Source organism: Octopus bimaculoides, chromosome 20, assembly GCF_046866305.1.
Source record: "Octopus bimaculoides isolate indiv1 chromosome 20, ASM4686630v1, whole genome shotgun sequence".
Classification (NCBI taxonomy): Eukaryota; Metazoa; Mollusca; class Cephalopoda; order Octopoda; family Octopodidae; genus Octopus; species Octopus bimaculoides.
In genome coordinates this window covers 27,699,168-27,726,243 of record NC_142947.1, presented here as the reverse complement: position 1 = coordinate 27,726,243, position 27,076 = coordinate 27,699,168, and the positions used below count along the sequence as shown (strand labels likewise).

General features: G+C 39.0%; 1 protein-coding gene across 4 annotated transcripts in view; it reads left to right on the top strand.

Annotated features, from left to right (window-relative positions):
- LOC106882107 (acylglycerol kinase, mitochondrial) overlaps positions 1-27,076 on the top strand; it is a 207,970-nt gene that overhangs the window by 164,799 nt on the left and 16,095 nt on the right. For all 4 annotated transcript variants that reach the window (XM_089338266.1, XM_089338267.1, XM_089338269.1 and 1 more), the window contains 3 exons: positions 14,494-14,563; positions 15,871-15,950; positions 18,507-18,715. In XM_089338266.1, coding sequence (XP_089194392.1) covers positions 14,494-14,563; positions 15,871-15,950; positions 18,507-18,715 — 359 coding nt within the window. The remainder of the gene's footprint in view (positions 1-14,493; positions 14,564-15,870; positions 15,951-18,506; positions 18,716-27,076) is intronic.

Genomic DNA, 27,076 nt, shown 5'->3' with positions numbered 1-27,076 from the left:
AGCTATTGTTTTCGACGCGTGTATAATCATAGAGAAACTGAAAGACATGAAATGTCCGTTTGTGTGTATTTTTGGCGGGATTTTTGCATTTAGCAGGATTTGGTTTCTGTTTTATCTGTCAATCAATGGCCGGACAAGTGAAAAGGGAAGGCGTTCTTTTGAAGTGGGCGTCGAATGAAGGTACATGGAGAGTTTTATGACTGAACTTCTTTTGAAGTTGTGGTGAGAGGGGAGAATTGATGTGCGTGTGTATGTTTAATAGGATGTGCACGACAGAGAGAGTAATGTTGATGGTGTATGTGTATATGAGAGAGAGAGATAAATGAAATTTATCATTCAGTTTATTTATTATGTTTGAAGCATTTAACAAAATAGAAGGGGATATAGCATCATACAACGTGGAAGACAATTGGAGATTTCTGCGGGACAACCTGTTGAAAGCCACCGACCAGATCTGTGGCTGGTGTAAGGTCCCCTCTCGACCCAGAGTAACGTGGTGGTGGAACAAGGAGGTAGACAGGGCTATTAGACAAAAGAAACAGGCTTGGAAGGACAGGAAGAACGGTGGTAGCAGGGAATTGTACCAATGTACCAGAAGGGAGGCTAGGCGACAGGTTTATTTAGCCAGAGGGGTAGCAGATAAGAAAAGATTTGCCAATGTTCTGCGCCGTGAGGACCAAAGACTTCAGGTATTTCGTGTTGCAAGACAGTGTAGGAGAGAGAATAGTGATGTCGTAGGAGAGAAATGTGTTCGCATGGATGATGGTACGCTTGCACGAAATGAGGATGCAAAGAAAGAGGTCTGGAGATGCCACTACGATAGATTGATTAATGAAGAGAATGAATGGGAGGAAGAGAGCCTGCCATATGTCGACCCAATAGAGGGACCAGCTATCCGAGTTGATAGTACCAGGGTAGATAAAGCAATTAAGAGTATGAAGACCGGGAAAGCCCCCGGCCCATCAGGAATCACTGCAGAGATGCTCAAAATATCTGGCAGTGTTGGCTATAGCCTAGTCACCCGTATTACGAACCAGGTGATACACGAAGGAGTCATACCCAATGTCTGGTGTAGCAGCATCATAGTCAACTGCTACAAAGGCAAAGGTGACGCTTTAGATACAAATAATTAGAGGCATCAAGCTGTTAGTTCAGGTTATGAAAGTTACAGAGAGGGTCATAGCCCAACTAATTAGTGAGCGAATCAATTTAGATGAGATGCAGTTTGGGTTCGTGCCAGGTAAAAGCACTACTGATGCCTTATTTCTAGTAAGACAGCTGCAGGAGAAATACCTAGCCAAGGATAAACCTCTGTACCTGGCTTTTGTTGACATGGAGAAAGCCTTTGATAGGGTCCCCCAATCCCTTATCTGGTGGTCAATGAGGAAACTTGGGATAGAAGAATGGTTAGTGAGAGCTGTGCGAGCCATGTACAGAGATGCTGCCAGTAAGGTGAGGGTTGGAAATGAGTACAGCAATGAATTCCGGGTAGAGGTAGGGGTCCACCAAGGTTCCGTCCTCATCCCCCTCTTATTTATCATAGTCCTCCAGGCAATCACAGAGGAGTTCAAGACAGGTTGCCTCTGGGAGCTCCTCTATGCTGATGACCTTGCCCTAATTGCGGAGTCACTATCAGAACTAGAGGAGAAGTTTCAGGTGTGGAAGCAAGGTCTAGAATCAAAGAGCCTTAGAGTCAACCTAGCTAAAACCAAAATCCTAATAAGTAGGAAGGTAGATAAAACACAAACCCCTTCAGGTAGATGGCCCTGCTCAGTATGTAGAAAAGGAGTAGGTAGTAACTCTATAAGATGTACCCGGTGCAAGCTATGGACACATAAGAGGTGCAGCAACATCAAAGGCAGGTTAACTAGGAAGTTAGTTTTTGTTTGTGGCAGATGTTCAGGTGCAATAAAAACTGTAAACAAACAGGAAACAACTTCTATCTCATTCCAGGGTGAAAAACTAGAGGTAGTAGATAGCTTCCGCTATCTGGGCGACCAAGTTAGTAGTGGGGGTGGGTGCGCTGAAAGTGTAGCTGCTAGAATAAGAATAGCCTGGGCAAAGTTTAGAGAGCTCTTACCCCTGCTGGTGACAAAGGGACTCTCACTCAGAGTAAAAGGCAGACTGTATGACGCATGTGTACGAACAGCCATGCTACATGGCAGTGAAACATGGGCTGTAACTGCTGAGGACATACGTAAGCTCACAAGGAATGAAGCCAGTATGCTCCGTTGGATGTGTAATGTCAATGTGAATACCCGTCAGAGTGTAAGTATCTTGAGAGAAAAGCTGAACATTAGAAGCATCAGTTGTGGTGTGCAAGAGAGACGATTGCGCTGGTATGGACATGTGGTGAGAATGGATGAGGATAGCTGCCTGAAAAAGTGCCACACCCTAACAGTTGAGGGAACCCGTGGAAGAGGTAGGCCCAGGAAGACCTGGGCTGAGGTGGTGAGGCAAGACCTTCGTACATTGGGCCTCACCGAGGCGATGACTACTGACCGAGACCTTTGGAAATGTGCTGTGCGTGAGAAGACCCGGCAAGCCAAGTAAGATCGTTGCCAGTGCCCCTGGACTGGCTCTTGTGCGGGTGGCACACAAAAGACATCATTTCGAGCGTGGCCGTTGCCAGTATCGCCTGACTGGCCTTCGTGCAGGTGACATGTAAAAGCACCTACTACACTCTCTGAGTGGTTGGCGTTAGGAAGGGCATCCAGCTGTAGAAACTCTGCCAAATTTAGATTGGAGCCTGGTGTTGCCATCTGGTTTCACCAGTCCTCAGTCAAATCGTCCAACCCATGCTAGCATGAAAAGCGGACGTTAAACGATGATGATGATGATGATGATATGTAAGAATGGCTTCAGTGACACATACACATGCACGAAGGTTGTTTTAATTGATTTTCTCTGTAAGTATGGGGGCTAGGGAAAAAATAGAAAGTGTGTTCCAATCTATTCACTCGTCTCCACATGTGTGCCATTTTTCACGCGAATCAACCCGGCCATTTGGCCGTGAACCTCAAGACAAGAAAGAATACAACGGTCGGCCAACTTCAATTTATATAACAGATTATGATAAGATAAGTTTGGGATTAAATTATAAAGTTCATAATAAAAAAAATTAATATTAATGGGTTAATTAAGGATTATGGGTATAAAAAATGAGGGTTATAATTATGCATCTAATAAGAAAAAATGTTATTGAATATTATAAATACTAATTATTGTTCATTAAAAAAACAATATTTTTATTAAAAATGTGATTAGGTTGGAGTGTATTCACAATCAGAATTGGTTATGTCTATATATAATACTAGCAGAGATACCTGGCGTTGCCCGTGTTACATGCAATTAGACTTTTCTGTTATATTTCCTTTAATGAACTGGAATATCTATGATTCGAATTTCATCAAAATTGCAGATGAAGGTTCTTTCCCTCTTTACACACTCTAAAAAAATTCTAATCCTGACACATGTATCCCATACTACTGATCTTTATGCGCAGTTTCCAAAATTCCAGTCTTATGGAACCTGTTAAAAGGTTTTGCTCCTGAAAAATGGAGGTCATGGAGCTCTAAAATGTGGGAGTTAAGGCCCCTATTGGGGGTGGGTGTCTTAATGTCAACCAGAGAAGTTGAATTGTTGAGAATCTTTTTAACTTGGGTCTTATATCTATTGTTTGAATTTCTTTGAAATAGGAAATATATGTATGTTCACTGGGTTTGTAAAAGAGAGCAAAGCTATAGGAAACCAAAAGACAAATGATCACAATAAGCAGTCAGCTACCCTACCCTAGTCGTTACCATTCCCGATGTAGGATTCCTTACCATACAGGTGACAGGTACAGCCGTAAGATGCATTACGGATCTATAGCAATTGGAACTCAAATAAACATTAACAACTGTGTAACGTGAGGGCTAAGGAGAAATGAAAGTGTGACCTCTGGAGTTTGCAAATGACCACTATACCGATAGGTAACTGGACAGAATGTATTTACAATCTATAAATGTCTTTGAATAACCAGTCACTCATCAGGGAAGGCCTTGAAATTAATGTTACCATCAAAAAGACTCAAAGGAGGTCTGCAGCCAAATAACTTTACTCAACACTTTGCAACTGAATCAGTGGAGGCAAAGATGCCTCTCATTTACCTGACAGTTTATGCACCACATTGCAGAAATCACAATCTAAATATACCTCAAAGCAAACTCTTACACTGTTGTACCATTGAATTACAAATAATGCTCATCTTTTATGCTTGGGTGACCCTACAGCTTCCAAGAGTACAACTGTATTTGTCTTTGCTTAGATAAAATGACTAAATTGTGGGTGTTAAGTCCCCATGAAGGGTTCTTTCTAACTTCTAAGAAGATGAAATTTTAGAAATATTACTTCATTTGTGTCTAATATCCATGGTTAAAATTTCATCAACAGCAAAAATATATGAATTTTCATGGAGGTTATGGCCGTTATGCATAGAATATAATTTCCAAATTTCATAAAGATCCAATCAGTAATTTTGATCTAGTTTTGGATCATAAAAAAAAAATGACTAAAATTTGGGAGTTAAGGCCCCCATTAGTGGGTCTTAGAATCTTCATGAGAAGTGGAAACTTTGAGAATACTTCTTGATGTGTGTCAATTACCCATAGTTGAAATTTCATCAACATCGAAAATTTATGAATTTTCATGGGGGTTCTGCCCGCTTTAAGCCATCTCAAATTCAAATCAAACATATTGCATTATACCCTCAATATGATTGGTTTATCCAAATATAAGGATCCATTCAGTAATTTTGGTCCATGAAATTGTATGAAACACACAGCATTACCCTTCTCCCTAGGCTTGGATTTTGTGTTCCAAATTTCATTAGGATTGGTGCAGTAGTTTTCAAATGTATAAGTAGCACACAAACACACATAAAGACTTTGACTTTTATATAATAGACTAGCAGTATAGCCCGGCGCTGCCCGGGATTAAGCTAGGATTATTAAGTGATCAAGTGCTTTATTTCAAACCAAAATAAGTAACATCGACATCAGATTTGAGCGAAATCCGTTGAAATTGGTTTGGCTGAAAGTGGTTTGCTGGCAATTTGATTGGGAAATCCCATAAGGAATCAGTTTATTGGTTATTTCCACTAATACACTGTTTTTTTTTAAAGTTGCATTAGAGATCTGCATAGGAGGGGATCTGGATTGGAGTAACTTAGGAAAACTTACCAACAGCCTTAACCAAAAAATAAGGGGCCTGTCCCTTCTAGGTTAACTCTAACCCTAAACCCTAACCCTAAAACCGTAACCCTAACACCAACCCTAATCCTAACCCTAACACTAACCTTAACCCTAACCGTAAGACCCTAACCCTAACTCCCTAGTGGAAATTGTGCGGGTGTTAATCTGAAAAATTACCAAGCCCTTTTTGTGGTCCGAGAAACGGGTTGGGTGGGGGTTGGCGTGACTGACAAATTGTTACATACCTCTTTGTTTCATAGTTGTTGTGAAATATAAACAAAACTCTTTCGCTCCCAAAGTAGTATATGTGCATGTGTGTGAGAGTGAGCGGGGGAGAAAGATGAACGATTTAAAATAAATAAATGATCTGTCTCCCTCTCCCACTTTTTCGTTACTTTTTTTTTTTTTTGTTAGACGCTGGCAAACTCTGTCTTGGTTACAAAAATTTTCTTTGCTTAGACGCTTTTTGTCTCCCTCTCCCACTTTTTTGTTAGACACTAGCAAACACTCTGTATCTCCCCCTGTCACAAACACACTATTTCTCTCTCTCTCTCTCTCTCTCCTTGACGTGCGTACGCATATCAACAAACTTCAAAATTGGTAAAAGTTATGGTTGAAAATCGATTTTTACAGCTATACATGGGTGCCTCTGAGAGAAAAAGTTGACAAAAATGCAGCTAGGGTCATGACGAATCTCCTCCTAAAATTGGAGTGACATGCATGCTAATTTGTGGACGTGCATAAACTACATTCATGTACACACACACACACATCTTGCCTAATATATATATGGATATCAATATGCACATATAGATACATGTATATATATATATATATATATATATATATATATATATATATAATACACACACAAAAAGATAGATTGATAGATACAACTGAGTGGAGAAACAAAAATATGAGACACTGCCTAGTGCTTTTTTTTATTTTGATAAGCCAGGTACTTATTCTATCAGTTTCTTCTTGTCAAACCAGTAAGTTATGGGGATGTAAATAAACAGCAGTTGTGAAGCAGTGATGAGGGAGAAGCACACAGACAAAAACACACACATACACTTACAATTGATATATACAATTGATTTCTTTCAGTTTTTATCTACAAAATCCACTCATAAGGTTTTGGTTGATCTGAGGCTATAGCAGAAGACACATGCCAAGTCACGACACTGTGGGACTGAACCCAGGACCGTGTGCTTTGGTACCAAGTTTCTTACCACACAGCCACCCCTGCACCTATGTATATATGTGTGTGTGTATGGGTATATATATGTATGCATGTATATATATATGTGTATATATATATATATATATATATATATATATGTGTGTGTGTGTGTGTACACATTACATGTGCATCTATATATATACATCTACACATATACATGTATACATATACATCTATATCTATATATATACTTATACATGTATACATATACAGCTATACATATGCATGTATACATATACATCTATATATACACATATATATATATAAATATATATATATATATATATCACAGAGGAATTCAAGACAGGTTGCCCCTGGGAGCTCCTCTATGCTGATGACCTTGCACTAATTGCGGAGTCACTATCAGAACTAGAGAAGAAGTTTCAGATGTGGAAGCAAGGACTAGAATCAAAGTGCCTTAGAGTCAACCTAGCTAAAACCAAAATCCTAATAAGTAGGAAGGTAGATAAAACACAAACCCCTTCAGGTAGATGGCCCTGCTCAGTATGTAGAAAAGGAGTAGGTAGTAACTCTATCAGATGTACCCGGTGCAAGCTATGGACACATAAGAGGTGCAGCAATATCAAAGGCAGGTTAACTAGGAAGTTAGTTTTTGTATGTGGCAGATGTTCAGGTGCAATAAACACTGTAAACAAACAGGAAACAACTTCTATCTCATTCCAGGGAGAAAAACTAGAGGTAGTCGATAGCTTCCACTATCTGGGTGACCAAGTTAGTAGTGGGGGTGGGGGTGCTGAAAGTGTAGCTGCTAGAATAAGAATAGCCTGGGCAAAGTTTAGAGAGCTCTTACCTCTGCTGGCGACAAAGGGACTCTCACTCAGAGTAAAAGGCAGACTGTATGACGCATGTGTACGAACAGCCATGCTACATGGCAGTGAAACATGGGCTGTGACTGCTGAGGACATGCGTAAGCTCGCGAGGAATGAAGCCAGTATGGTCCGTTGGATGTGTAATGTCAGTGTGCATACCCGTCAGAGTGTAAGTATCTTGAGAGAAAAGCTGAACATAAGAAGCATCAGTTGTGGTGTGCAAGAGAGACGATTGCGCTGGTATGGACATGTGCTGAGAATGGATGAGGATAACTGCGTGAAAAAGTGCCACACCCTAACAGTTGAGGGAACCCGTGGAAGAGGTAGGCCCAGGAAGACCTGGGCTGAGGTGGTGAGGCAAGACCTTCGAACATTGGGCCTCACCGAGGCGATGACTACTGACCGAGACCTTTGGAAATGTGCTGTGCATGAGAAGACCCGGCAAGCTAAGTGAGATCGTTGCCAGTGCCCCTGGACTCGATCTTGTGCGGGTGGCACATAAAAGACACCATTTTGAGCGTGGCCGTTGCCAGTACTGCCTGACTGGCCCTTGTGCGGGTGACACGTAAAAGCACCCACTACACTCTCTGAGTGGTTGGTGTTAGGAAGGGCATCCAGCTGTAGAAGCTCTGCCAAATTAGATTGGAGCCTGGTGTAGCCATCCGGTTTCACCAGTCCTCAGTCAAATCGTCCAACCCATGCTAGCATGGAAAGCAGACGTTAAACAATGATGATGATGATGATGATATATACATCTATATATACACATGTATATATATATACATCTATATATATATACATTTGTGCAGATGTATACATATATATATATATATATATTGGAAAAAATAATAAGGTACTCAGATATCTCGATGGTTGTACATTTACAAATTTTTATCAATATGTCACATGTTTTATAAATATTAGCGATTGCACCTATTTATGTAGGTTCTTCAAAATATGATTTCACTTCAGAGGATGTCTCTTTTTATAGTATTATTGAATGTGTAAGGGTGGAGAGAGATATATAGGATAGTAAAAGAAGGTGAGGAATGGAGGGAAAAGTGAGAGACAGTGTGTGCTTTTGTGTGTGTGAGAGTGAGTGCGCACATGTGTGTGTGTCTGAAAGGAGTGTCAATGGGAAAGAGAAGGAAATGTGAAAGAAAAAAGAAAATTGTGTTTACAGCTGGTCAGTTCTTTCAATGACAAATTTATTCTTGGCCTTTAAAAATGGCAAAACCAGGTGGCATTGTTTGGAAGAAAGTTGTTTTTCAAAGAGTTGGCATCATTGTCCAGTGGGGAAGTGTGGGTGTGTTTTTGTGTGTGTGCCTGTGCCTGTGAGTGTGTGTGCACGCGTGTGTGCCTGTGTACCTGAAAGGAGTGTCAATGGAAAAGAGAAGGGAAGGAAGAAGAAGGAATTGTGTTTACATGTATACAGCTGGTTAGTTCAAAAAAGGTAGGAGACAAATATGAAAACCAAGCTAATTGGGTTCAGTTCTAGTTGGCACAAAAATATCCCACTATCTGGGTTTCTTGCCGTTTTTAGGCCCTGTTCCAAAGCTGAATAACGATTAAGAATAATGCAATATTGTGATGAATCAATGAGTGAGGTATCTAAATAATGGTAAGTTCATTTTGTCATAGGCATGGATCAAAAATAAATATAAAATATACCATTTCTGTAGACATTTACCAATATAAATTAGCAAGTGGTGCCATTGTTTTAGATACTGAAATAACAAGTTCTAAAATAGTTTTGGATTTACTTTTAGGATCAAATCCGTTATGGAGAAAATACAAATAAATATAATTACAAAGATAGAGAAAGTATATGTAGAGGTACGAAAATACAAAAATAGTGAAGTATGTGAAAGGATGAAAATTGTTATTGAAATATAAATAAAATTACAGTTTACTTTACAAATTTGGTCCTTCATCCAGTACAAATCATTACAGAAATAGTGATATTTCACCAGTCACGGCTATATACATACACACACACACACACACACACACACACACTGTCTCTCACTTTTCCCTCCATTCCTCACCCTCTTTTACTATCCTATATATCTTTCTCCACCCCTACACATTCAATAATACTATAAAATGAGACATCCTCTGAAGTGTAATCATATTTTGAAAACCCTACAAGAATAGGTGCAAGCAATAATATTTATAAAACATGTGACATATTAATATAAATCTGTAAATGTACAACCATCGAGATATCTGAGTACCTTATTATTTTTTGCAATATATAATTCCTGTACATCACCTCCAAACCTTCCAATATATTTACTTGGATGTACAAGACATCAGAATGACTGGATTAGTACCTGACGTATGAACAGAGGATACCAAAAATACAGAAAACGTCACAAGAATACACAACAATGAAGTGAATGGAACAGAATTAAACCCACAACGGGCTAATACCAAACACACAGAAGACCTAACACAAATCTGCAAAATATGCAACATCAAAATAAAAGAGACAGAATCACACTTGCAGCAGGGAAATACCAGAAATATGGAAGATCTACTCACAGAAACCTGCAGTAAGTTAAATTTACTCCTTTCAAAAATTGATACAGTCTTCGCAAATTTTACTTCCTTATAAATACAATCCAAACACAAGATATTCTCCCTAAAAATAATCAAGCAATCATAACTGACAACACAGATCTCTTAGCAGGACCACCCCAATCACAAAGTAAAACAAATGGAGAAGAAACAGAAACTGACACACACCAAGAAAAACCTTCAAAGCCCCAAGACTGGAACAAACTTCTAAACCAATGCAAACATGCTTATTGGAAAAGCATTCGTTGTAAGAACATAGCCAACATATACCACAACTGGCGGGACAAGAAGAACCCAATACTCCCTAGAAAATTCCTTATCAAAGAAATAAGGGGTGAAACACTGTAAGAAGCAACAATACGTGCAAATCTACCTCTATGCCGACTGGAAACGGAAATTTCCCTTCTACAAACACAAAGTTTACATCAGGAAGATAAGATTAAAACAAGTGATGCCGTCATAATGGCTGAAATAACAGAGAGAAATAATAACCAAAACAAAGAAAAACTACACCAATAATGGAAAGAGGATACTAAACGAGAAGAGGAAAGATCCAGAATTATATGGACCAAACAACAACAATGGTTCTTAAACTACGAAAGAAACTATGGGGAAAAATCCATTATGAAAACCACCAAAACAAATGAAAAGATACAACAAACCAAAATCACAAACATATTGGACACCCAGACATCCACATAAACCCTACCAAACACAAACCAAAAACCCGCTCCTTACACTACCAAACTCCTCAATAAACAGACACACAAAATATGCAAGACAAACAAGACACACACAACTAACAACCTATAACACTTGGAGAGAACAAACAGAATATGAACAACCACCAACACATAACCCTGGACACCCTAAATGGATACACACATGGAACAATAGACAAGTAGATAAAAATCAACACATATCCTACAATAAAAATCGAGGAAATCCAAACCATACAAACACCAACCTCATTCAACACCACAAATTTGAAAGATGGATAGAAAACAAGTACCACTATCAAAACAATACAAATACACAGTATGAACCATTCAACTACCCACAAGGAAACCTGAACCCCAGGAAATAGGCCCAACAAACACAGACGATGGGAAGAAAACAACACATACAGACCATATAGACCACCCCTGCCTCTACAAGAAAACCTAAAACCTGAAAATGGAATTTGGAGACGCAACAACACAACCCCTTTTTTAGGGATACTTCAACCATACTTCAGACTCAACACACCAAAAATTTTGAATGAACACACGAAACACATAGACCCCAAAATAATAAACATATCTAAAAGAGAACTTAGCGAAAATGAAATGAACCTACTACTAAAAGGCCTCAAATTTACACCCACACCAAATCTCATAGAACTAAAAACTGATATAGACAACTTTAGCCGCCGCCTCCCTCTTATAGAATTCTTTGAAAATGAGGAAACAGAAGATAACTCAATCATAAGAAAAAATCCCATTTCACCCCTCACAAGAGATGTGACAAACACCTAGACACATACATAGAGACAATCTCCAAATTCCCTCTCAACACACATAAATGCAAACAGAACTTCTGCAGAGGAGAAAAACAAGCTTCACAAATACTAAAAAAGGACAAGTCCATCATTTTAAAAGAAGCTGACAGAGGTGGAGCAATAGTAATTATGGATACAGGTTACTACAAAGAAAAGATACTGGAGATGCTTAATAACCAGACATACTACGCTACACTCTCTGAGTGGTTGGCGTTAGGAAGGGCATCCAGCTGTAGAAACTCTGCCAAGTCAGACTGGAGCCTGGTGTTGCCATCCGGTTTCACCAGTCCTCAGTCAAATCGTCCAACCCATGCTAGCATGGAAAGCGGACGTTAAACGATGATGATGATGACTACAAAGAGGAATCAACACAACCGGAGAAAGCAACAATAAAAAAAAATTGGAACATTAATCAAGGAATACCAGGGCTCCTTTACTGATAAGGAGAAAGACTATTTATGCAACTCAAGAACCATAGAAAGCAATTTTTATGGATTACCTAAAATTCATAAAATCTCGGAAATACAGAGAGCCATAAATGAACAGAGGAACCATTATATAAGAATACAAAGGCCTGCAGACCTCACAATGAGACCCATTGTTGCAGGACCCCAAGCACCAACACAGCAACTAAAGATTCCACTGAGTGAACACTTAGAAACATGTGGAGAAGAAAAATTTAAGATCTTTCCCTTCTATAAATGCCCAAGGAGCAAGACCTCCTTCAGGAAAAATATGGAGAAGTACTTCATAACAAAATTCTCACCGAAACTGAATGGCTGAAAACATGAAAATCACAACCCATCTAGAACTATTAACTTAGTCTGTAAAATAATGTCCTCACAATGTACAAGAAATTGTATGCATATCTGTTTCATTGAGCTCCTCCACAAGACACTTTCCTTTGTACATTATTGCCCATCCTAATATCTTCATTTTTGTAAAGAATTGTTCCTTATCTTTATTTCTCTTGAAAAAAAAATATATATGTGTGTATATGCACATATATATGTGTATGTATGTGTGTATATATATGTATATATATATATATATATATATATATATATATATATATATATATATATGTATGTATATGTGTATATATATGTGTGTGTGTGTATATATATGTATATAGCCGTGACTGGTGAAATATCACTATTTCTGTAATGATTTGTACTGGATGAAGGACTAAATTTGTAAAGTAAACTGTAATTTTATTTATATTTCAATAACAATTTTCATCCTTTCACATACTTCACTATTTTTGTATTTTCGTACCTCTACATATACTTTCTCTATCTTTGTAATTATATTTATTTGTATTTTCTCCATAACGGATTTGATCCTAAAAGTAAATCCAAAACTATTTTAGAACTTGTTATTTCAGTATCTAAAACAATGGCACCACTTGCTAATTTATATTGGTAAATGTCTACAGAAATGGTATATTTTATATTTATTTTTGATCCATGCCTATGACAAAATGAACTTACCATTATTTAGATACCTCACTCATTGATTCATCACAATATTGCATTATTCTTAATCGTTATTCAGCTTTGGAACAGGGCCTAAAAACGGCAAGAAACCCAGATAGTGGGATATTTTTGTGCCAACTAGAACTGAACCCAATTAGCTTGGTTTTCATATTTGTCTCCTACCTTTTTTGAACTAACCAGCTGTATACATGTAAACACAATTCCTTCTTCTTCCTTCCCTTCTCTTTTCCATTGACACTCCTTTCAAGTACACAGGCACACACGCGTGCACACACACTCACAGGCACACACACACAAAAACACACCCACACTCTCTCCCACTGGATAATGATGCCAACTCTTTGAAAAACAACTTTCTTCCAAACAATGCCACCTGGTTTTGCCATTTTTAAAGGCCAAGAATAAACTTGTCATTGAAAGAACTGACCAGCTGTAAACACAATTTTCTTCTTTCTTTCCTTCTCTTTCCCATTGACACTCCTTTCAGATACACAGGCACACATGTGCACACACACACACGTGCGCACACACACACACACACCAACACAAAACACTCACACACACTCTCTCTCTCACTTTTCCCTCCATTCCTCACCCTCTTTTACTATCCTATATATCTCTCTCCACCCTTACACATTCAATAATAATATAAAAAGAGACATCCTCTGAAGTGAAATCATAATTTGAAGAACCTACTAGAATAGGTGCAATCGCTAATATTTATAAAACATGTGACATATTAATAAAACTCTGTAAATGTACAACCATCCAGATATTTGAGTACCTTATTATTTTTGGCAATATAACAGTATCTGTTTACAGAGCTGAGCTTATGGAGGTGTCAACTGATGGTACTTAGTAAAGGATCAAGTTCTGCTGGCAGTATACGATTACTTGTGCTTGGCTGTTGTTCAACTATTTCAAGCAAGGCCTCATCTTCCAGAACAGGTCTCCCTGGCCTTGGTTTGTCTTTGAGGCTGGTGTCACCTTCTTTAAAATGTCTGAACCAGTTTTGTACCTCATGTTTGTTGATGGTTCCTGAACCTTTCTTTTGTTGCTGCCCTTACACACAGTCTTTTTTCTTCAGGTAGTGTAAAATGGCTCTAGCTTCAGTTTTTTCACTCATTATCAAAGCTGTACAATAAAAAATAAATATATGTTATATATGGAAATAAAAATAAACAATTTAGTAATGATTAGTTAAGTTATATCAAATTAAAAATATAACATGGAAATACAAGTTACCAAATATCATCAACAAAAAATCTGAAAAAACTTGACTCAACTTGGTACATGACAGGGAAAAGCTATAGATGGTCCATAATAACAGGGTATCAGACTTTATTTCTTAACATTGTACTGTGTTCAAGGCCATCATCTCTCTCTCTCTCTCTCTCTCTCTCTCTCTCTCTCTCTCTCTCTCTCTCTCTCTCTCTCTCTCTCTCTCTCTCTCTCTCTCTCTCTCTCTCTCTCTCTCTCTTCACTACTACAAGCAGTAAGAGTGCTGAATAATTAATGAGCATTTCATTAACATATAGTACTACTGTATTGCATATTTTCTTAGGTTTATCATGGATGCTTCTATGGCTGTAATCAAGTCTGTTATAAAGCCTGTAGATGTGCTAGAAATAAAGGTAAGGTGGAATTTTTAACATGTACTTTTCTCTAATGAAAGCCATATCTATTGTTTTTTGTTCTTGTTTAGACTTAAGTCAACACTGATCAAAATTGTAGTCAAGGTATTCAACCTTGACCAACCATTTTTCTTTTGAGACATAGTGTATCTAGGACTGTATTATCCAATCACTATTCATTGCTCATCTCATTGTGGTGTTAATTGTAATGGCTGTAATGTAATTGGCTTTAGTGATGAAATAGCTGTGTAACCCCCAGGCCAGCCCTGATCAAGTAGACATATGATCAGAATTGTTATAGCCATTACATTTTTTTTGTAAGATATAAGTGCGAGCATGACTGGTTAGTTTGCTTTACAGTTTTCTAATTACAGGTTCAATTCCACAGCACAGCACTTCGAGCAAGTACCTTCTATTATAACTTCAAGCTGAACTATAACTTGTGAATAGAATTTAGTAGAGGAAAACTGTACATAAGCCTAACATAAAACCATCTCCCTCAATACTGGATCCCCTAAGTTGAGGGGGTCTTGTCTTTCAAATTACTTGGTGACCTCACTAGGGTTGGCACCATGTAAAAAGCACCCAGCACACTGTAAAGTGACTTTCATTAGCAAGAGCATCTAGCTGTAGAAACCATACCAAGGAAGAATTTGGAGATTGATGTCCTCCTCTGGCTCATCAGCTCCTGTCAAACTGTCCAACTCATGCCAGCATGGAAAATGAACAGTAATGATAATGATATATATGTCTCTGTGTGTGTTTACTCCAGTTTTTAAACAGCTCTTGTTTAATGTAGCAGTTCAACAAACAGAGTATGATAAAATAAGTACCAGACTGAAATATATACTGGGGTATGATCAGCTAAGACCTTTGAAAGAGGTGTCCCATGATGACCACTGTGCAAAACCAAAACCAGCAAAAGAATAAAAAATAGCTTAACTATGATTTCATTACCCAATGTATCCTTCATTTTAGGTTGTAGATTACTGATAAATCTTGGTTCAAGGAAGAGATTGCCAAGATTCTTCACTTTTAGGATGGTAGCCTATAAAATCAGAGTTTAGAATACTGGCAAAATCAAGATGTTTATAGCTTATAAACCATCAAATGCAATAATTTTTTTAGTTTAATTTTTCAGTTTTAGTTTTCAGGAATTTTCTTTACATTAAAAAGTTTAATTTTATTAATTTTATTTATTTAATTTTTATTATTTTTAAAAATATTTTCTGTACATTTGATCTTGACTCATAATTGTACTGCATGTAATCTTTTTTTTTTTGTTTTATCTTTTATTTTAATTTCAGGCGGAAGATGGTAAAAACACCTATGCCATGTCAGGGTTGCAGCTTGGTGTTTATAATGATGCTGAAACACGGAAAACAAAGTAAGACTACTACTGCTGCTGCTGCTGCCTCCTCAATCCCAGGTTATCCCTGTTGAGCAGACTTGTAATCAATAATATTGAAACCATGACCATCTGAAAAGACTACATTATTTAATGTGGCCTTCCTTTTAATGATGGCAAATGTGATTTGAGGGAATTTTACTAGTATATTTAGCAGATTGAGCAGCCCTCTAGAGACTCTTATTGGCTTGTGTTGTAGTGATTAGAACAGAACACAAACTGGAGTATGGGTGCCTAAAAGTTTATCATGACTATGAATTCTTGTATATTCTCAAATGGTCTAGCATATTGTGCTCACTGACTTGTTATTGTTTAGCACCAGGTAATCTTGATGCAGCATAAACCATAGTCAAAGGCAATCCATCTATGATCATCCCATATTTTAATCATTCCAGTTAGTACAGGAGACATCTCTAAATGTATTTTTAAATCTCTTCAGCATCTGCCAAAAAAAATAAGAAACAAAGACAATGTCAACAGGATTTGAACTCAGTGTCTAACAGAATATAGCTAAGCACTACAAATCAGTTTCTCCAGCACTCTACTCCATCTTCACCATCAACATCAATAATAATAAATTGAAATTAGGGTAGTGGAGATAGTTGATTAGACTAATCTCAATACATGGTTAGTACTTTATTTTATCAACCCTAAATGACAAAAATCAAAGTTAACCTTATCAAGATTTCACCTCAGATACTAAAGAACTAGAACAAATTCTGCAAGGTATTTTGTCCAGTGCTATAATGTTTGTCAATCAGCTCTGTTTATAATTTCTAATTTAGCTACAAAGCCAGCACTTTTTAAGGAATGGGTTTAGTTGATTAAATTAGCTCCAATGCTATGCTGGTATTTATTTTATCAACTTTGGGAAAAATGAAAGGCAAAGTGGACAGCTGTGGGATTTGAAATCATAAGTAAAAGTGATAATGATCAAGGCCATACATTTCGAATGGGAGATGGAGATATAGTCAGTAGATTCTAACTAAATTAATTGAAAACCTACCTGTAAAATATGTACTTAGTTAAGAGAAGCTTATGAAATTATTGTGACAACAAATTACAGATGAAATTTTATAGTACATCTGTATAATCATTTAGTGCAACATTGTTGTGTTGATTTTCTTTTTAATCTGTAGTTCTTTTAAAAGACAAATATTACCGCCCTCTCCTTTCTCTCTCTGACCCCCATCTCTGGACTAATTAAACCAGATAGCAGCCCACTTACCTCTCTCCTTTTTTTTTCAATTTTTACATTTATATCTGCAGCATCAGTAATGCTTACACCCACAATGCTCATATCATAGGAAGGTTAACCAGGAAAATAGTTTTTGTGTGTTGCAGATGCACAGGGGTAATAAACACTGAAGATGTACAGAAAACAGATTCCATCACATGCCAGAGGGAGAAACTAGAAGTAGTTAATAACTTCTGCGACCTAGGCAACCAATTCTGTAGTGGGGGTGGTTGCTCTGAGAGTGCAGTGGCTAGAATAAGAATAGCGTAGGCAAAGTTCAGGGAGCTCTTACCTCTGCTGGCAACTAAGGGCTTCTCACTCAGGATGAAAGGTAGACTGTATGATGCATGTGTGCAAACTGCCATCTATACGGCAGTGAAACATGGGCCATGACTGCTGAGGGAATGCGCAAGCTTGAAAGAAATGAAGCTAGTATGATCCACTGGATGTGTAATGTCAGTGTGCATACATGACAGAGTGTAGGTGCCCTGAGAGAAAAGTTGGGCATAAGAAGCATCAAATGTGGTGTGTAAGAGAGACAACTGCACTGGTATGGTCATGTGTTATGTATGGATGAGGACAGCTGTGTGAGGAAGTGCCATGCCATGTGGAAGAAACTTGTGGAAGAGGTAGACCCAGGAAGACATGGGAGAGGTGGTGAAACATGACCTTTGAACATTGGGTCTCACAGAGGCAATGACAGGACACTGAGACCTTTGGAGATATGCTGTGATTGAGAAGACTCAGCAACTAAAGTGAGATTGCAGCCACCCATGTCCATCCCAGTTAAGAGTACCCCTGGTGTGTGTCGGGTGATATGATATGCTTGAGAAGACATTGAGTCAAGTAAAACCAATATCGTAGCTGTAACCAGTTCCCCCTGACTGGCTCCTGAGCCAGTGGCATGTAAAAAACACCATCTGAATGTGGCCGATGCCAGTACCCCTTGATTGGACCCCATGCCTGTGGCACGTAAAAAGTACTATCCGAACGTGATTGATACTTGGCCCTTTTGGCTGGCTCCTGTGCCAGTGGCACGTAAAAAGCACCCACTATACTCTTGGAGTGGTTGGCATTAGGAAGGGCATCCAGCTGTAGAAACATTGCCAGATCAGACTGGAGCCTGGTGCAGCCGCTGGCTCTCTAGACCTCAGTCAAGTCGTCCAACCCATGCCAGCATGGAAAAGAAGCGTTAAACGATGATGATGATGATGAGATAAAATTATTTGGCAAAAACCTATTGCAGACATGTTTTGTCATTTAATGATCTGGAATCAAAATCTATGTGTCTATTTCAGATATTGGTACTTTGGGCCTTTGAAATCTTATTGGACATATCTTCGAACTGCAATGAAGAAATGGCCACCAGCTGTCACACTGAAAGTTGAATATGTGCCATCCAGTGCTGACTTGACAATTAAGAAGGTAGTAGCCTCCAGTGAGAAGAAGCAGGTTAAAAAATGGTCATTATTCAATTTTTTGTACAAGTCTAAAATGCCTGATCTATGTAAGTTACTTGTTTTTTCCTCATATTCTTCTTTTTAAATCTTTTATCATGAGTCTAAACCAGCTGACTCATGATTAAATATTTTTCAGTTGTAACTATTCCATTGTTTTGGACATAATTTGAGAAAGATTTAACTGCTAATTGTAGTGGTTTGATTGGCTATATAGTAGCTTCCCTTACTGGTTTGTTCATCTTCTAGCTGTGTAATTATGTTTTGATAATTTAGTTAAAATGTCCAGTCATGATGGAAGTAGGTCTAGGTGTAACCCCAATGGAGATTATTGGTGGCCACACTGTGTTGAGAAAAGAATTTTAGGAAAATGCTGTTGTTGAATAATGAGCATTCAAAGCACGTCATCTCATGTTTAACGAACCAATTTGCAATCTTGTTTTGATTCCACTTACATTTTTAATATCCTTGACAGTTGATCCCATGTTAGAAATTGCTAGTGTATCAAACAAAATACCTTGCAGTATTTGTTCTGGCTATTTATGTTCTGAGTTCTGAGCTGTGAACAAAACTGAGTACTAGAATTAATTACCTATGCATTCCCAGTACTACACATATACACATTACAGTTTCTCGCTTACACATCAGCAAATATATTGTTTATACAACTTACCACAGAAACACATGACCAAAACAAACATCAAACACACAGTATTTAAATGACTTTAACAAAAGATGAAACAAGTTTCTTTTTAAACAGTAGAAAGGAGCAGCTGTGCTCGTTGATAAAGCTATCAAGAAGAGAGAAATAACAGCAAATTTCCTTCTGTAAGCCTTGGGCAAATCGTGATACAAAAGAAACAGCACACATCCAGAGGCAGTATTCTATCAAAAAGTTAACACTGAACTGATTCATTTCTTAATGTCACTGACCAAATGAAAAACAAAACCAAATGATAATGTTGGACAGATGATGACTACATTGAAGTTCTATATGCATTCAACAATGCAACACTATACCCAAAGCACATAGGAATAATAAAATTAATATATGAGATATGGAGGAAGAATGATAAAGATATAAGGAAAAACAAAATTCACTTGCAAACGCCTGACAGCATATCTTACAAGAAGGGAATGTTTCCAAAGCCAAAATAGACAAACCCCACATGTACTCTACACTTTGGATATCCAACAGAAGACCACAATTCACATTACACGCACAACAAACAATAAAAACACTAATACAACAAAAGACTCAAGCCAAACCTCATAATAAAACATACTGAGTTTGTACTCTCCCAACAAAAAAAAAAAAAGCAAGAGCACACTTCTCAGTAACATGGAGATGTAGCAATTAATGCAGTAGAAATCTGAAACATATCAAGTAATAGTAATGATGATAGTGATAATAATAATGATGGTAATAGTAATAATGATAAGAAGGGAAAAAACATCATCAGTGCATAGTGAAGCTGTCAAAATAAAAGCACACACAAACATTGCCTTACCTTAGTTTATGAGAGATATGAGTTTACATAGAAATTCTAGTGATAATAGAGTAAATGAGGCTGGACATTTAAGGTAAGGTCACTCACTCAGCAGTGGTTCAAGAAGGAAATAGACAAGCAAAGAGAAAAGGGTAGTGATGCAGTGCTACTTGAAAAGTGGGCCCAAAGTAAGGGGTTACAGAAAACGTATGTTTGCACTTTGGGTAAAAAAGGGGGTTTTGAAGTAACAGACAAAAGTCTAGTGGAGTGGGCTAATGCTATCAGGAGACAAATGTGGACAACAGAATTGGAGGTAGAAGAGACCACAAGAGAACTAAAAAAGAGAGATCAAAGAGAACAGCCAACCAACATAAGTGATACAGTTCAAGCCAAAGAAAAGCCTACAAAAAAAAAAAAAATGATAGCACCACCAATCAGGAAGGGATAATTGACACCTGTGACTTCAGTGAGGAAGATTAGATTTTAGACAACTTGAAGAATGCAATGAGTAAAGAAGAAAGAAAAAAGATTATCAGCAGATATTAACCTTACTAGGAAAGTAGATTCTCTTATCAGTAGGATAAATGCTAAAAATATAGGTGACATTAATTTATTGATTTATTCAGGAGGGATAGTAGTTACTAGCAGAATAGGTACGAAGTGGTATAAAAAAGTTTCCGGACTAGTTATGTTTAATGAAAAATAACTTATTTATCTGTTTTAACATCATCTCCTTTGAAATAGTGACTTTCCAGGGCAATACACTGGTCCCAGCATTCCTGCCACTTTTGGAATCCTGCCTTGAAGTTGTTTTCCAGAAGCGAGTTAAGGACCTTCTGCGATTTGCTCTTGATCTTGACAACAGTGTGAAAATGGTGACCTTTGAGCTGCATCTTCATCTTGAGGAAGAGATGGAAGCCCACAGGTGTTAAATCTGGTGAACAGGGCAGGTGCAGAAACAATACTATGTTGTAAGAAACTCACAAGTGAGGAGAGCTTGGTGACAAGGTGCATTGTTGTCATGAAGAATCCAATTCTTCTTGCTCCACAGATCTAGTTGCTTTCGTCAAATACGTTAAAATGTCACAGTAGAACTCTTGATTGGTGGTCTGGCCCTGGGGAACAAGTTCTTGATGCACAATACCACAGATGTTGAAAAAGAATGATGAGCATACTCTTGATTGAGCTGCAGCTCTGTTGTGCCTTCTTCAGTTGTGAAGATGAAAGCTTCTTCCATTGTGATGACTGCTGCTTCATCTCAGAGTCATAATGGTAGACCCAAATCTTGTCACTGATGATGATTCTTGACATGAAGGTTGGGTCATCAGTGGCATGCTGATGGAGATTTTGACAGACTTCGATGTGTTGTTCTTTCTGCTCACTGGTCAGCAGGCAGTGGAGAAACGTGGCAGAGACATGTCACATGTTCAATTCAGGTGTTAGAATTGCTTGCATGGACCCATACAACAGACCAACAACATCAGCAATGTCATTGATTATCCTCTGACTATCCTCATGCAAAAGCTGATGAATTTTCTCCACATTTTTGGGCGCAACAGTTGTGGCAGTTCTTCTAGATCACTCATTGTGATCCAAGTATGTTTTTTCCACTTTTGAAGCACCCATACCACTTGAAACATTGCGTATGACCCATTGCCTAATTGCCATAAGCTTGCTGAAGCATGCTCAATCTCTCTCTAGCAAATTTCCCAAGTTTAATGCAAGATTTCATGTTGACTCTTTGTTCTAACTTCCTGTCCATGACAAAATCACACTATTTGAAGGTCACTGCTAGGTCTCATTTCGCATACAACCATGTTGGTGTGCTACAGAACTAGTCTGGGAACCTTTTGATACCACCTCATATGAGTGAAAGGGTTATAAAAAAATGAAGGACAGTGTAAAAGAAAAAGTCATGAATACATGAAAATAGCTAGAGACTAACTGGTAGAGTGAAGGCATATATTATTTGGGAGTTTTATATATATATATATATATATATATATCATCATCATCATCATCATCATCATCGTTTAACGTCCGCTTTCCATGCTAGCATGGGTTGGACGATTTGACTGAGGACTGGTGCAACCGGATGGCAACACCAGGCTCCAATCTAACTTGGCAGAGTTTCTACAGCTGGATGCCCTTCCTAACGCCAACCACTCAGAGAGTGTAGTGGGTGCTTTTATGTGTCACCCGCACGAAAACGGCCACGCTCGAAATGGTGTCTTTTATGTGCCACCCGCACAAGAGCCAGTCCAGGGGCACTGGCAACGATCTCGCTCGAAAACTCTACAAGGCCAGTCAGGCAGTACTGGCAACGGTCACGCTCAGGATGGTACATCTTATGTGCCACCCGCACAAGAGCCAGTCCAGGGGCACTGGCAACGATCTCACTTGGCTTGCCGGGTCTTCTCACGCACAGCACATTTCCAAAGGTCTCGGTCAGTAGTCATCGCCTCGGTGAGGCCCAATGTTCGAAGGTCTTGCCTCACCACCTCAGCCCAGGTCTTCCTGGGCCTACCTCTTCCACAGGTTCCCTCAACTGTTAGGGAGTGGCACTTTTTCACGCAGCTATCCTCATTCATTCTCACCACATGTCCAAACCAGCGCAATCATCTCTCTTGCACACCACTACTGACGCTTCTTATGTTCAGCTTTTCTCTCAAGATACTTACACTCTGATGGGTATGCACATTTACATTACACATCCAGCGGAGCATACTGGCTTCATTCCTTGCGAGCTTACGCATGTCCTCAGCAGTCACAGCCCATGTTTCACTGCCATGTAGCATGGCTGTTCGTACACATGTGTCATACAGTCTGCCTTTTACCCTGAGTGAGAGTCCCTTTGTCGCCAGCAGAGGTAAGAGCTCTCTAAACTTGGCCCAAGCTATTCTTATTCTAGCAGTTACACTTTCAGCGCACCCACCCCCACTACTAACTTGGTCACCCAGATAGCGGAAGCTATCAACTACCTCTAGTTTTTCTCCCTGGAATGAGATAGAAGTTGTTTTCTGTTTGTTTACAGTGTTTATTGCACCTGAACATCTGCCACATACAAAGACTAACTTTGTAGTTAATCTGCCTTTGATATTGCTGCACCTCTTATGTGTCCATAGCTTGCACCGGGTACATCTTATAGAGTTACTACCTACTCCTTTACTGCATACTGAGCAGGGCCATCTACCTGAAGGGGTTTGTGTTTTATCTACCTTCCTACTTATTAGGATTTTGGTTTTTGCTAGGTTGACTCTAAGGCCCTTCGATTCTAGTCCTTGCTTCCACACCTTAAACTTCTCCTCTAGTTCTGATAGTGACTGCGCAATTAGTGCAAGGTCATCAGCATAGAGGAGCTCCCAGGGGCAACCTGTCTTGAATTCCTCTGATCGCCTGGAGGACTATGATAAATAGGAGGGGGGCTGAGGACGGAACCTTGGTGGACCCCTACCTCTACCCGGAATTCATTACTGTACTCATTTCCAACCTTCACCTTACTGACAGCATCTCTGTACATGGCTCGCACAGCTCTCACTAACTATTCTTCTATCCCAAGTTTCCTCATTGACCACCAGATAAGGGATCAGGGGACCCTGTCAAAGGCTTTCTCCATGTCAACGAAGGCCAGGTACAGAGGTTTATCCTTGGCTAGATATTTCTACTGCAGCTGTCTCACTAGAAATATGGCATCAGTGGTGCTTTTACCTGGCACAAACCCAAACTGCATCTCATCTAAATTGATTCGCTCCCTAATTAGTTGGGCTATGACCCTCTCCGTAACTTTCATAACCTGATCTAACAGCTTGATGCCTCTGTAATTATTAGTGTCTAAAGCGTCACCTTTACCTTTGTAGCAGTTTACTATGGTGCTGCTACACCAGTCATTGGGTATGACTCCTTCGTGTAACACCTGGTTAGTAATACGGGTGACTAGGCTGTAGCCAACACTGCTAGATATTTTGAGCATCTCTGCAGTGATTCCTGATGGGCCGGGGGCTTTCCCTGTCTTCATAGTCTTAATTGCTTTATCTACCCTGGTACTGTCAACTCGGATAGCTGGTCCCTCTGTTGGGTCGACATACGGCAGGCTCTCTTTCTCCCATTCATTCTCTTTATTAAGCAATCTATCGTAGTGGCATCTCCAGACCTCTTTCTTTGCAGCCTCATTTAGTGCAAGCGTACCATCATCCATGCGAACACATTTCTCTCCTACACTGTCTTGCAACACGAAATACCTCGAGTCTTTGGTCCTCACGGCGCAGAACATTGGCAAATCTTTTCTTATCTGCTTCCCCTCTGGCTAAATAAACCTGTCGCCTAGCTTCCCTTCTGGCAGATTGGTACAATTCCCTGCTACCACCGTTCTTCCAGTCCTTCCATGCCTGTTTCTTTTGTCTAATAGCCCCGTCTACATCCTTGTTCCACCACCACGTTACTCTGGGTCGAGAGGGGACTTTACACCAGCCACAGATCTGGTCTGTGGCTCTCAACAGGTTGTCCCACAGAAATCTCCAATTGTCTTCCACGTTGTATGATGTTATATCCCCTTCTATTTCGTCAAATGCTTCAAGTAACTTGTCTCTAAATCTCTGTCCGTTTGCAGGGTCTTTAAGTTTCCATACCCTTCTCCCGCAGGCCAGTCTACTTCTGGGCACCCATATTGCCTTGATCTCGAAGTCGCTAACTACTAATCTGTGTTGGGGTGTACATTCTTCGCCAGGGAGGGTTTTGGCATTTATAAACCTCCCTCTTTCTCTAGTTCTGGCGAGGATGTAGTCGATTTGGCTAGAGTGTCTGCCGGATTGGTAGGTGACTAGGTGACTGGCATGTTTCCTGAAGTTGGTATTGCAAACCATAAGATCGGTTGCATCACAGAACTCCAGCAGTCTGGTTCCCTCCTCGTTGCGGGAACCGAAGCCATAGCCTCCATGTATGCCATGGAAGCCTCCAGCACGACGTCCGACATGACCATTGAAGTCACCAGCCACAAAGAGAAGGTCTCTGTCTCTTGTCGACGAGGTAGTTTGCAAGAGGGTGTCATAGAATTGGTCTTTCAGCCCATCCGGGAGCCCCGGTTGAGGGGCATAGGCTGAGATGACAGTAGCTAGCCTATGATGAAGCACTAGTCTAATCTTAAATATATATATGTATACATACAAATTGTAAACTCCTGCTGATCTCTCAACTTTTCTCCCATTATCCGCATGAGCATTAAACTGGTAGATCCCATTTTTCAACTAGATGCATTACTCAACCCACTCTCTAAACTATGGACTTACCTGCCTCATGAAGGTCACTGCTAGCTCTCATTGTGCATGCAACTGTATGTTGCCTTCTGTTGGCATACTACAGAACTAGTCCGGGAACTTTTTGATACCACCTCAAGAAAAGAATAGGAAGGTGCAGATGTGACAAAGATTAGAAAATAAGACTTTAAGACAAGATCTGAAAAGAATAGAAGCCTGGAAATAGGACAAGTCAGGAAACAAGATTTAAATCTTCTCTTGAGAAAAAAAGTACTTGTTAAAGAGAAAGGATTTAGGATAGTCATGGAAGAGCTGAAATAGCATATAATAGCAATAGCAGGTAAGCTTTTCAGATATCAGAAAAGATTAAATCAGTATTAACAGAACAGATTGAGACAGACCAGAGGAGATTTTATCACCAAATAAATAGTGTAGAAGAAACTACTGGAGATGAGAAGCCTAATGCAGTAGAACCTAAAAAGATGTGGAGTGACATTTGGAATAAGCCAGTCTGGAGATGCAGCATGGTTAAAGAAAGTGAGGGAAGAAGTAGCTAGCAAGAAGCAGCCATATCTAAAACTAACTAGTGCATTAATGAGTAAAGTGTTAGGAAGAATGCTGAATTGGAAGAGCCCAGGACCAGATTTAGTTCAAGGGTACTGGTTAAAGGAATTTAGTAGCTTACAGGAAGACTAAGGGAACAATTTCAGGATTGCCTGAATGGAGGAGTAATACCAGATTGAATGACAAAAGGGAAAACAGTACTCTTTATGAAAGACAAAAACAAAGGCAATATAGCTAGTAATTTAGATCAATCACTTGCTTATCATTGATGTAAAAACTGTTAAGAGAATTTTCCAGGGAGACTTGTTATCCCTTTTAATATTTGTGTTGTTTAATCCCCTTCAGTTTAGAGATGTTAAAGGAAAAAGTTAACCATTTGCTCAAAAATGGATGATCTGAAGCTTTTCAGTGAGAATCAAAAAAGAGATAAATTCCTTTATACAAACTGTAATACTCTTCAGCAAAGATGGAATTTAGCATAGATAAGTGCACAATATTAGTCATATAAAAAGGACAGGTAGTTAGCAATGAAAGTATTCCATATGGCCAGACATTAAAATCACTAAAAGAAGGAGAAAGTTATAAGTATCTAGGAGTATTAGAAATGAAGGCAAGGATTTAGGAGGAGTACATCAGAAGGGTGAGGAAGTTAATGAAGGCAAAGATAAATAGCCTGAATCTAGTGAAAGCTGTAAATATTTGGGCAGTCTCGCCACTTAAATATTTAGCAGCTTTTGTAGATTGGACAAAATTTGAATAAGCAAATCTAGGCAGAACTAGGTAGGAATTCAATATGAATGGAGGACTTCATCCAAGAGCAGTAGTCGCAAGACTATATTTACCTAGGAAAGGAAGGCAGTAGAGTTAGTTAGAGTAGATATATTCTTTTCTGTAGGTATTATGGGCGAATCCTGAACACCCCCATGTGACTGAAGGTGGGCTAACTGATTACAGTAAATAAGAACTGAGTGTAACTGTCAAGGGAGTAGTTGACGGACATTAGTTCAATGTATGTTAGTTTGATGGTCAGTAGCTGAACTGTGAATACTGAGTATTGTACCTACATTTGAGTAGTACAGAGTATGTTCTGTGTTAACCTATATTTCTG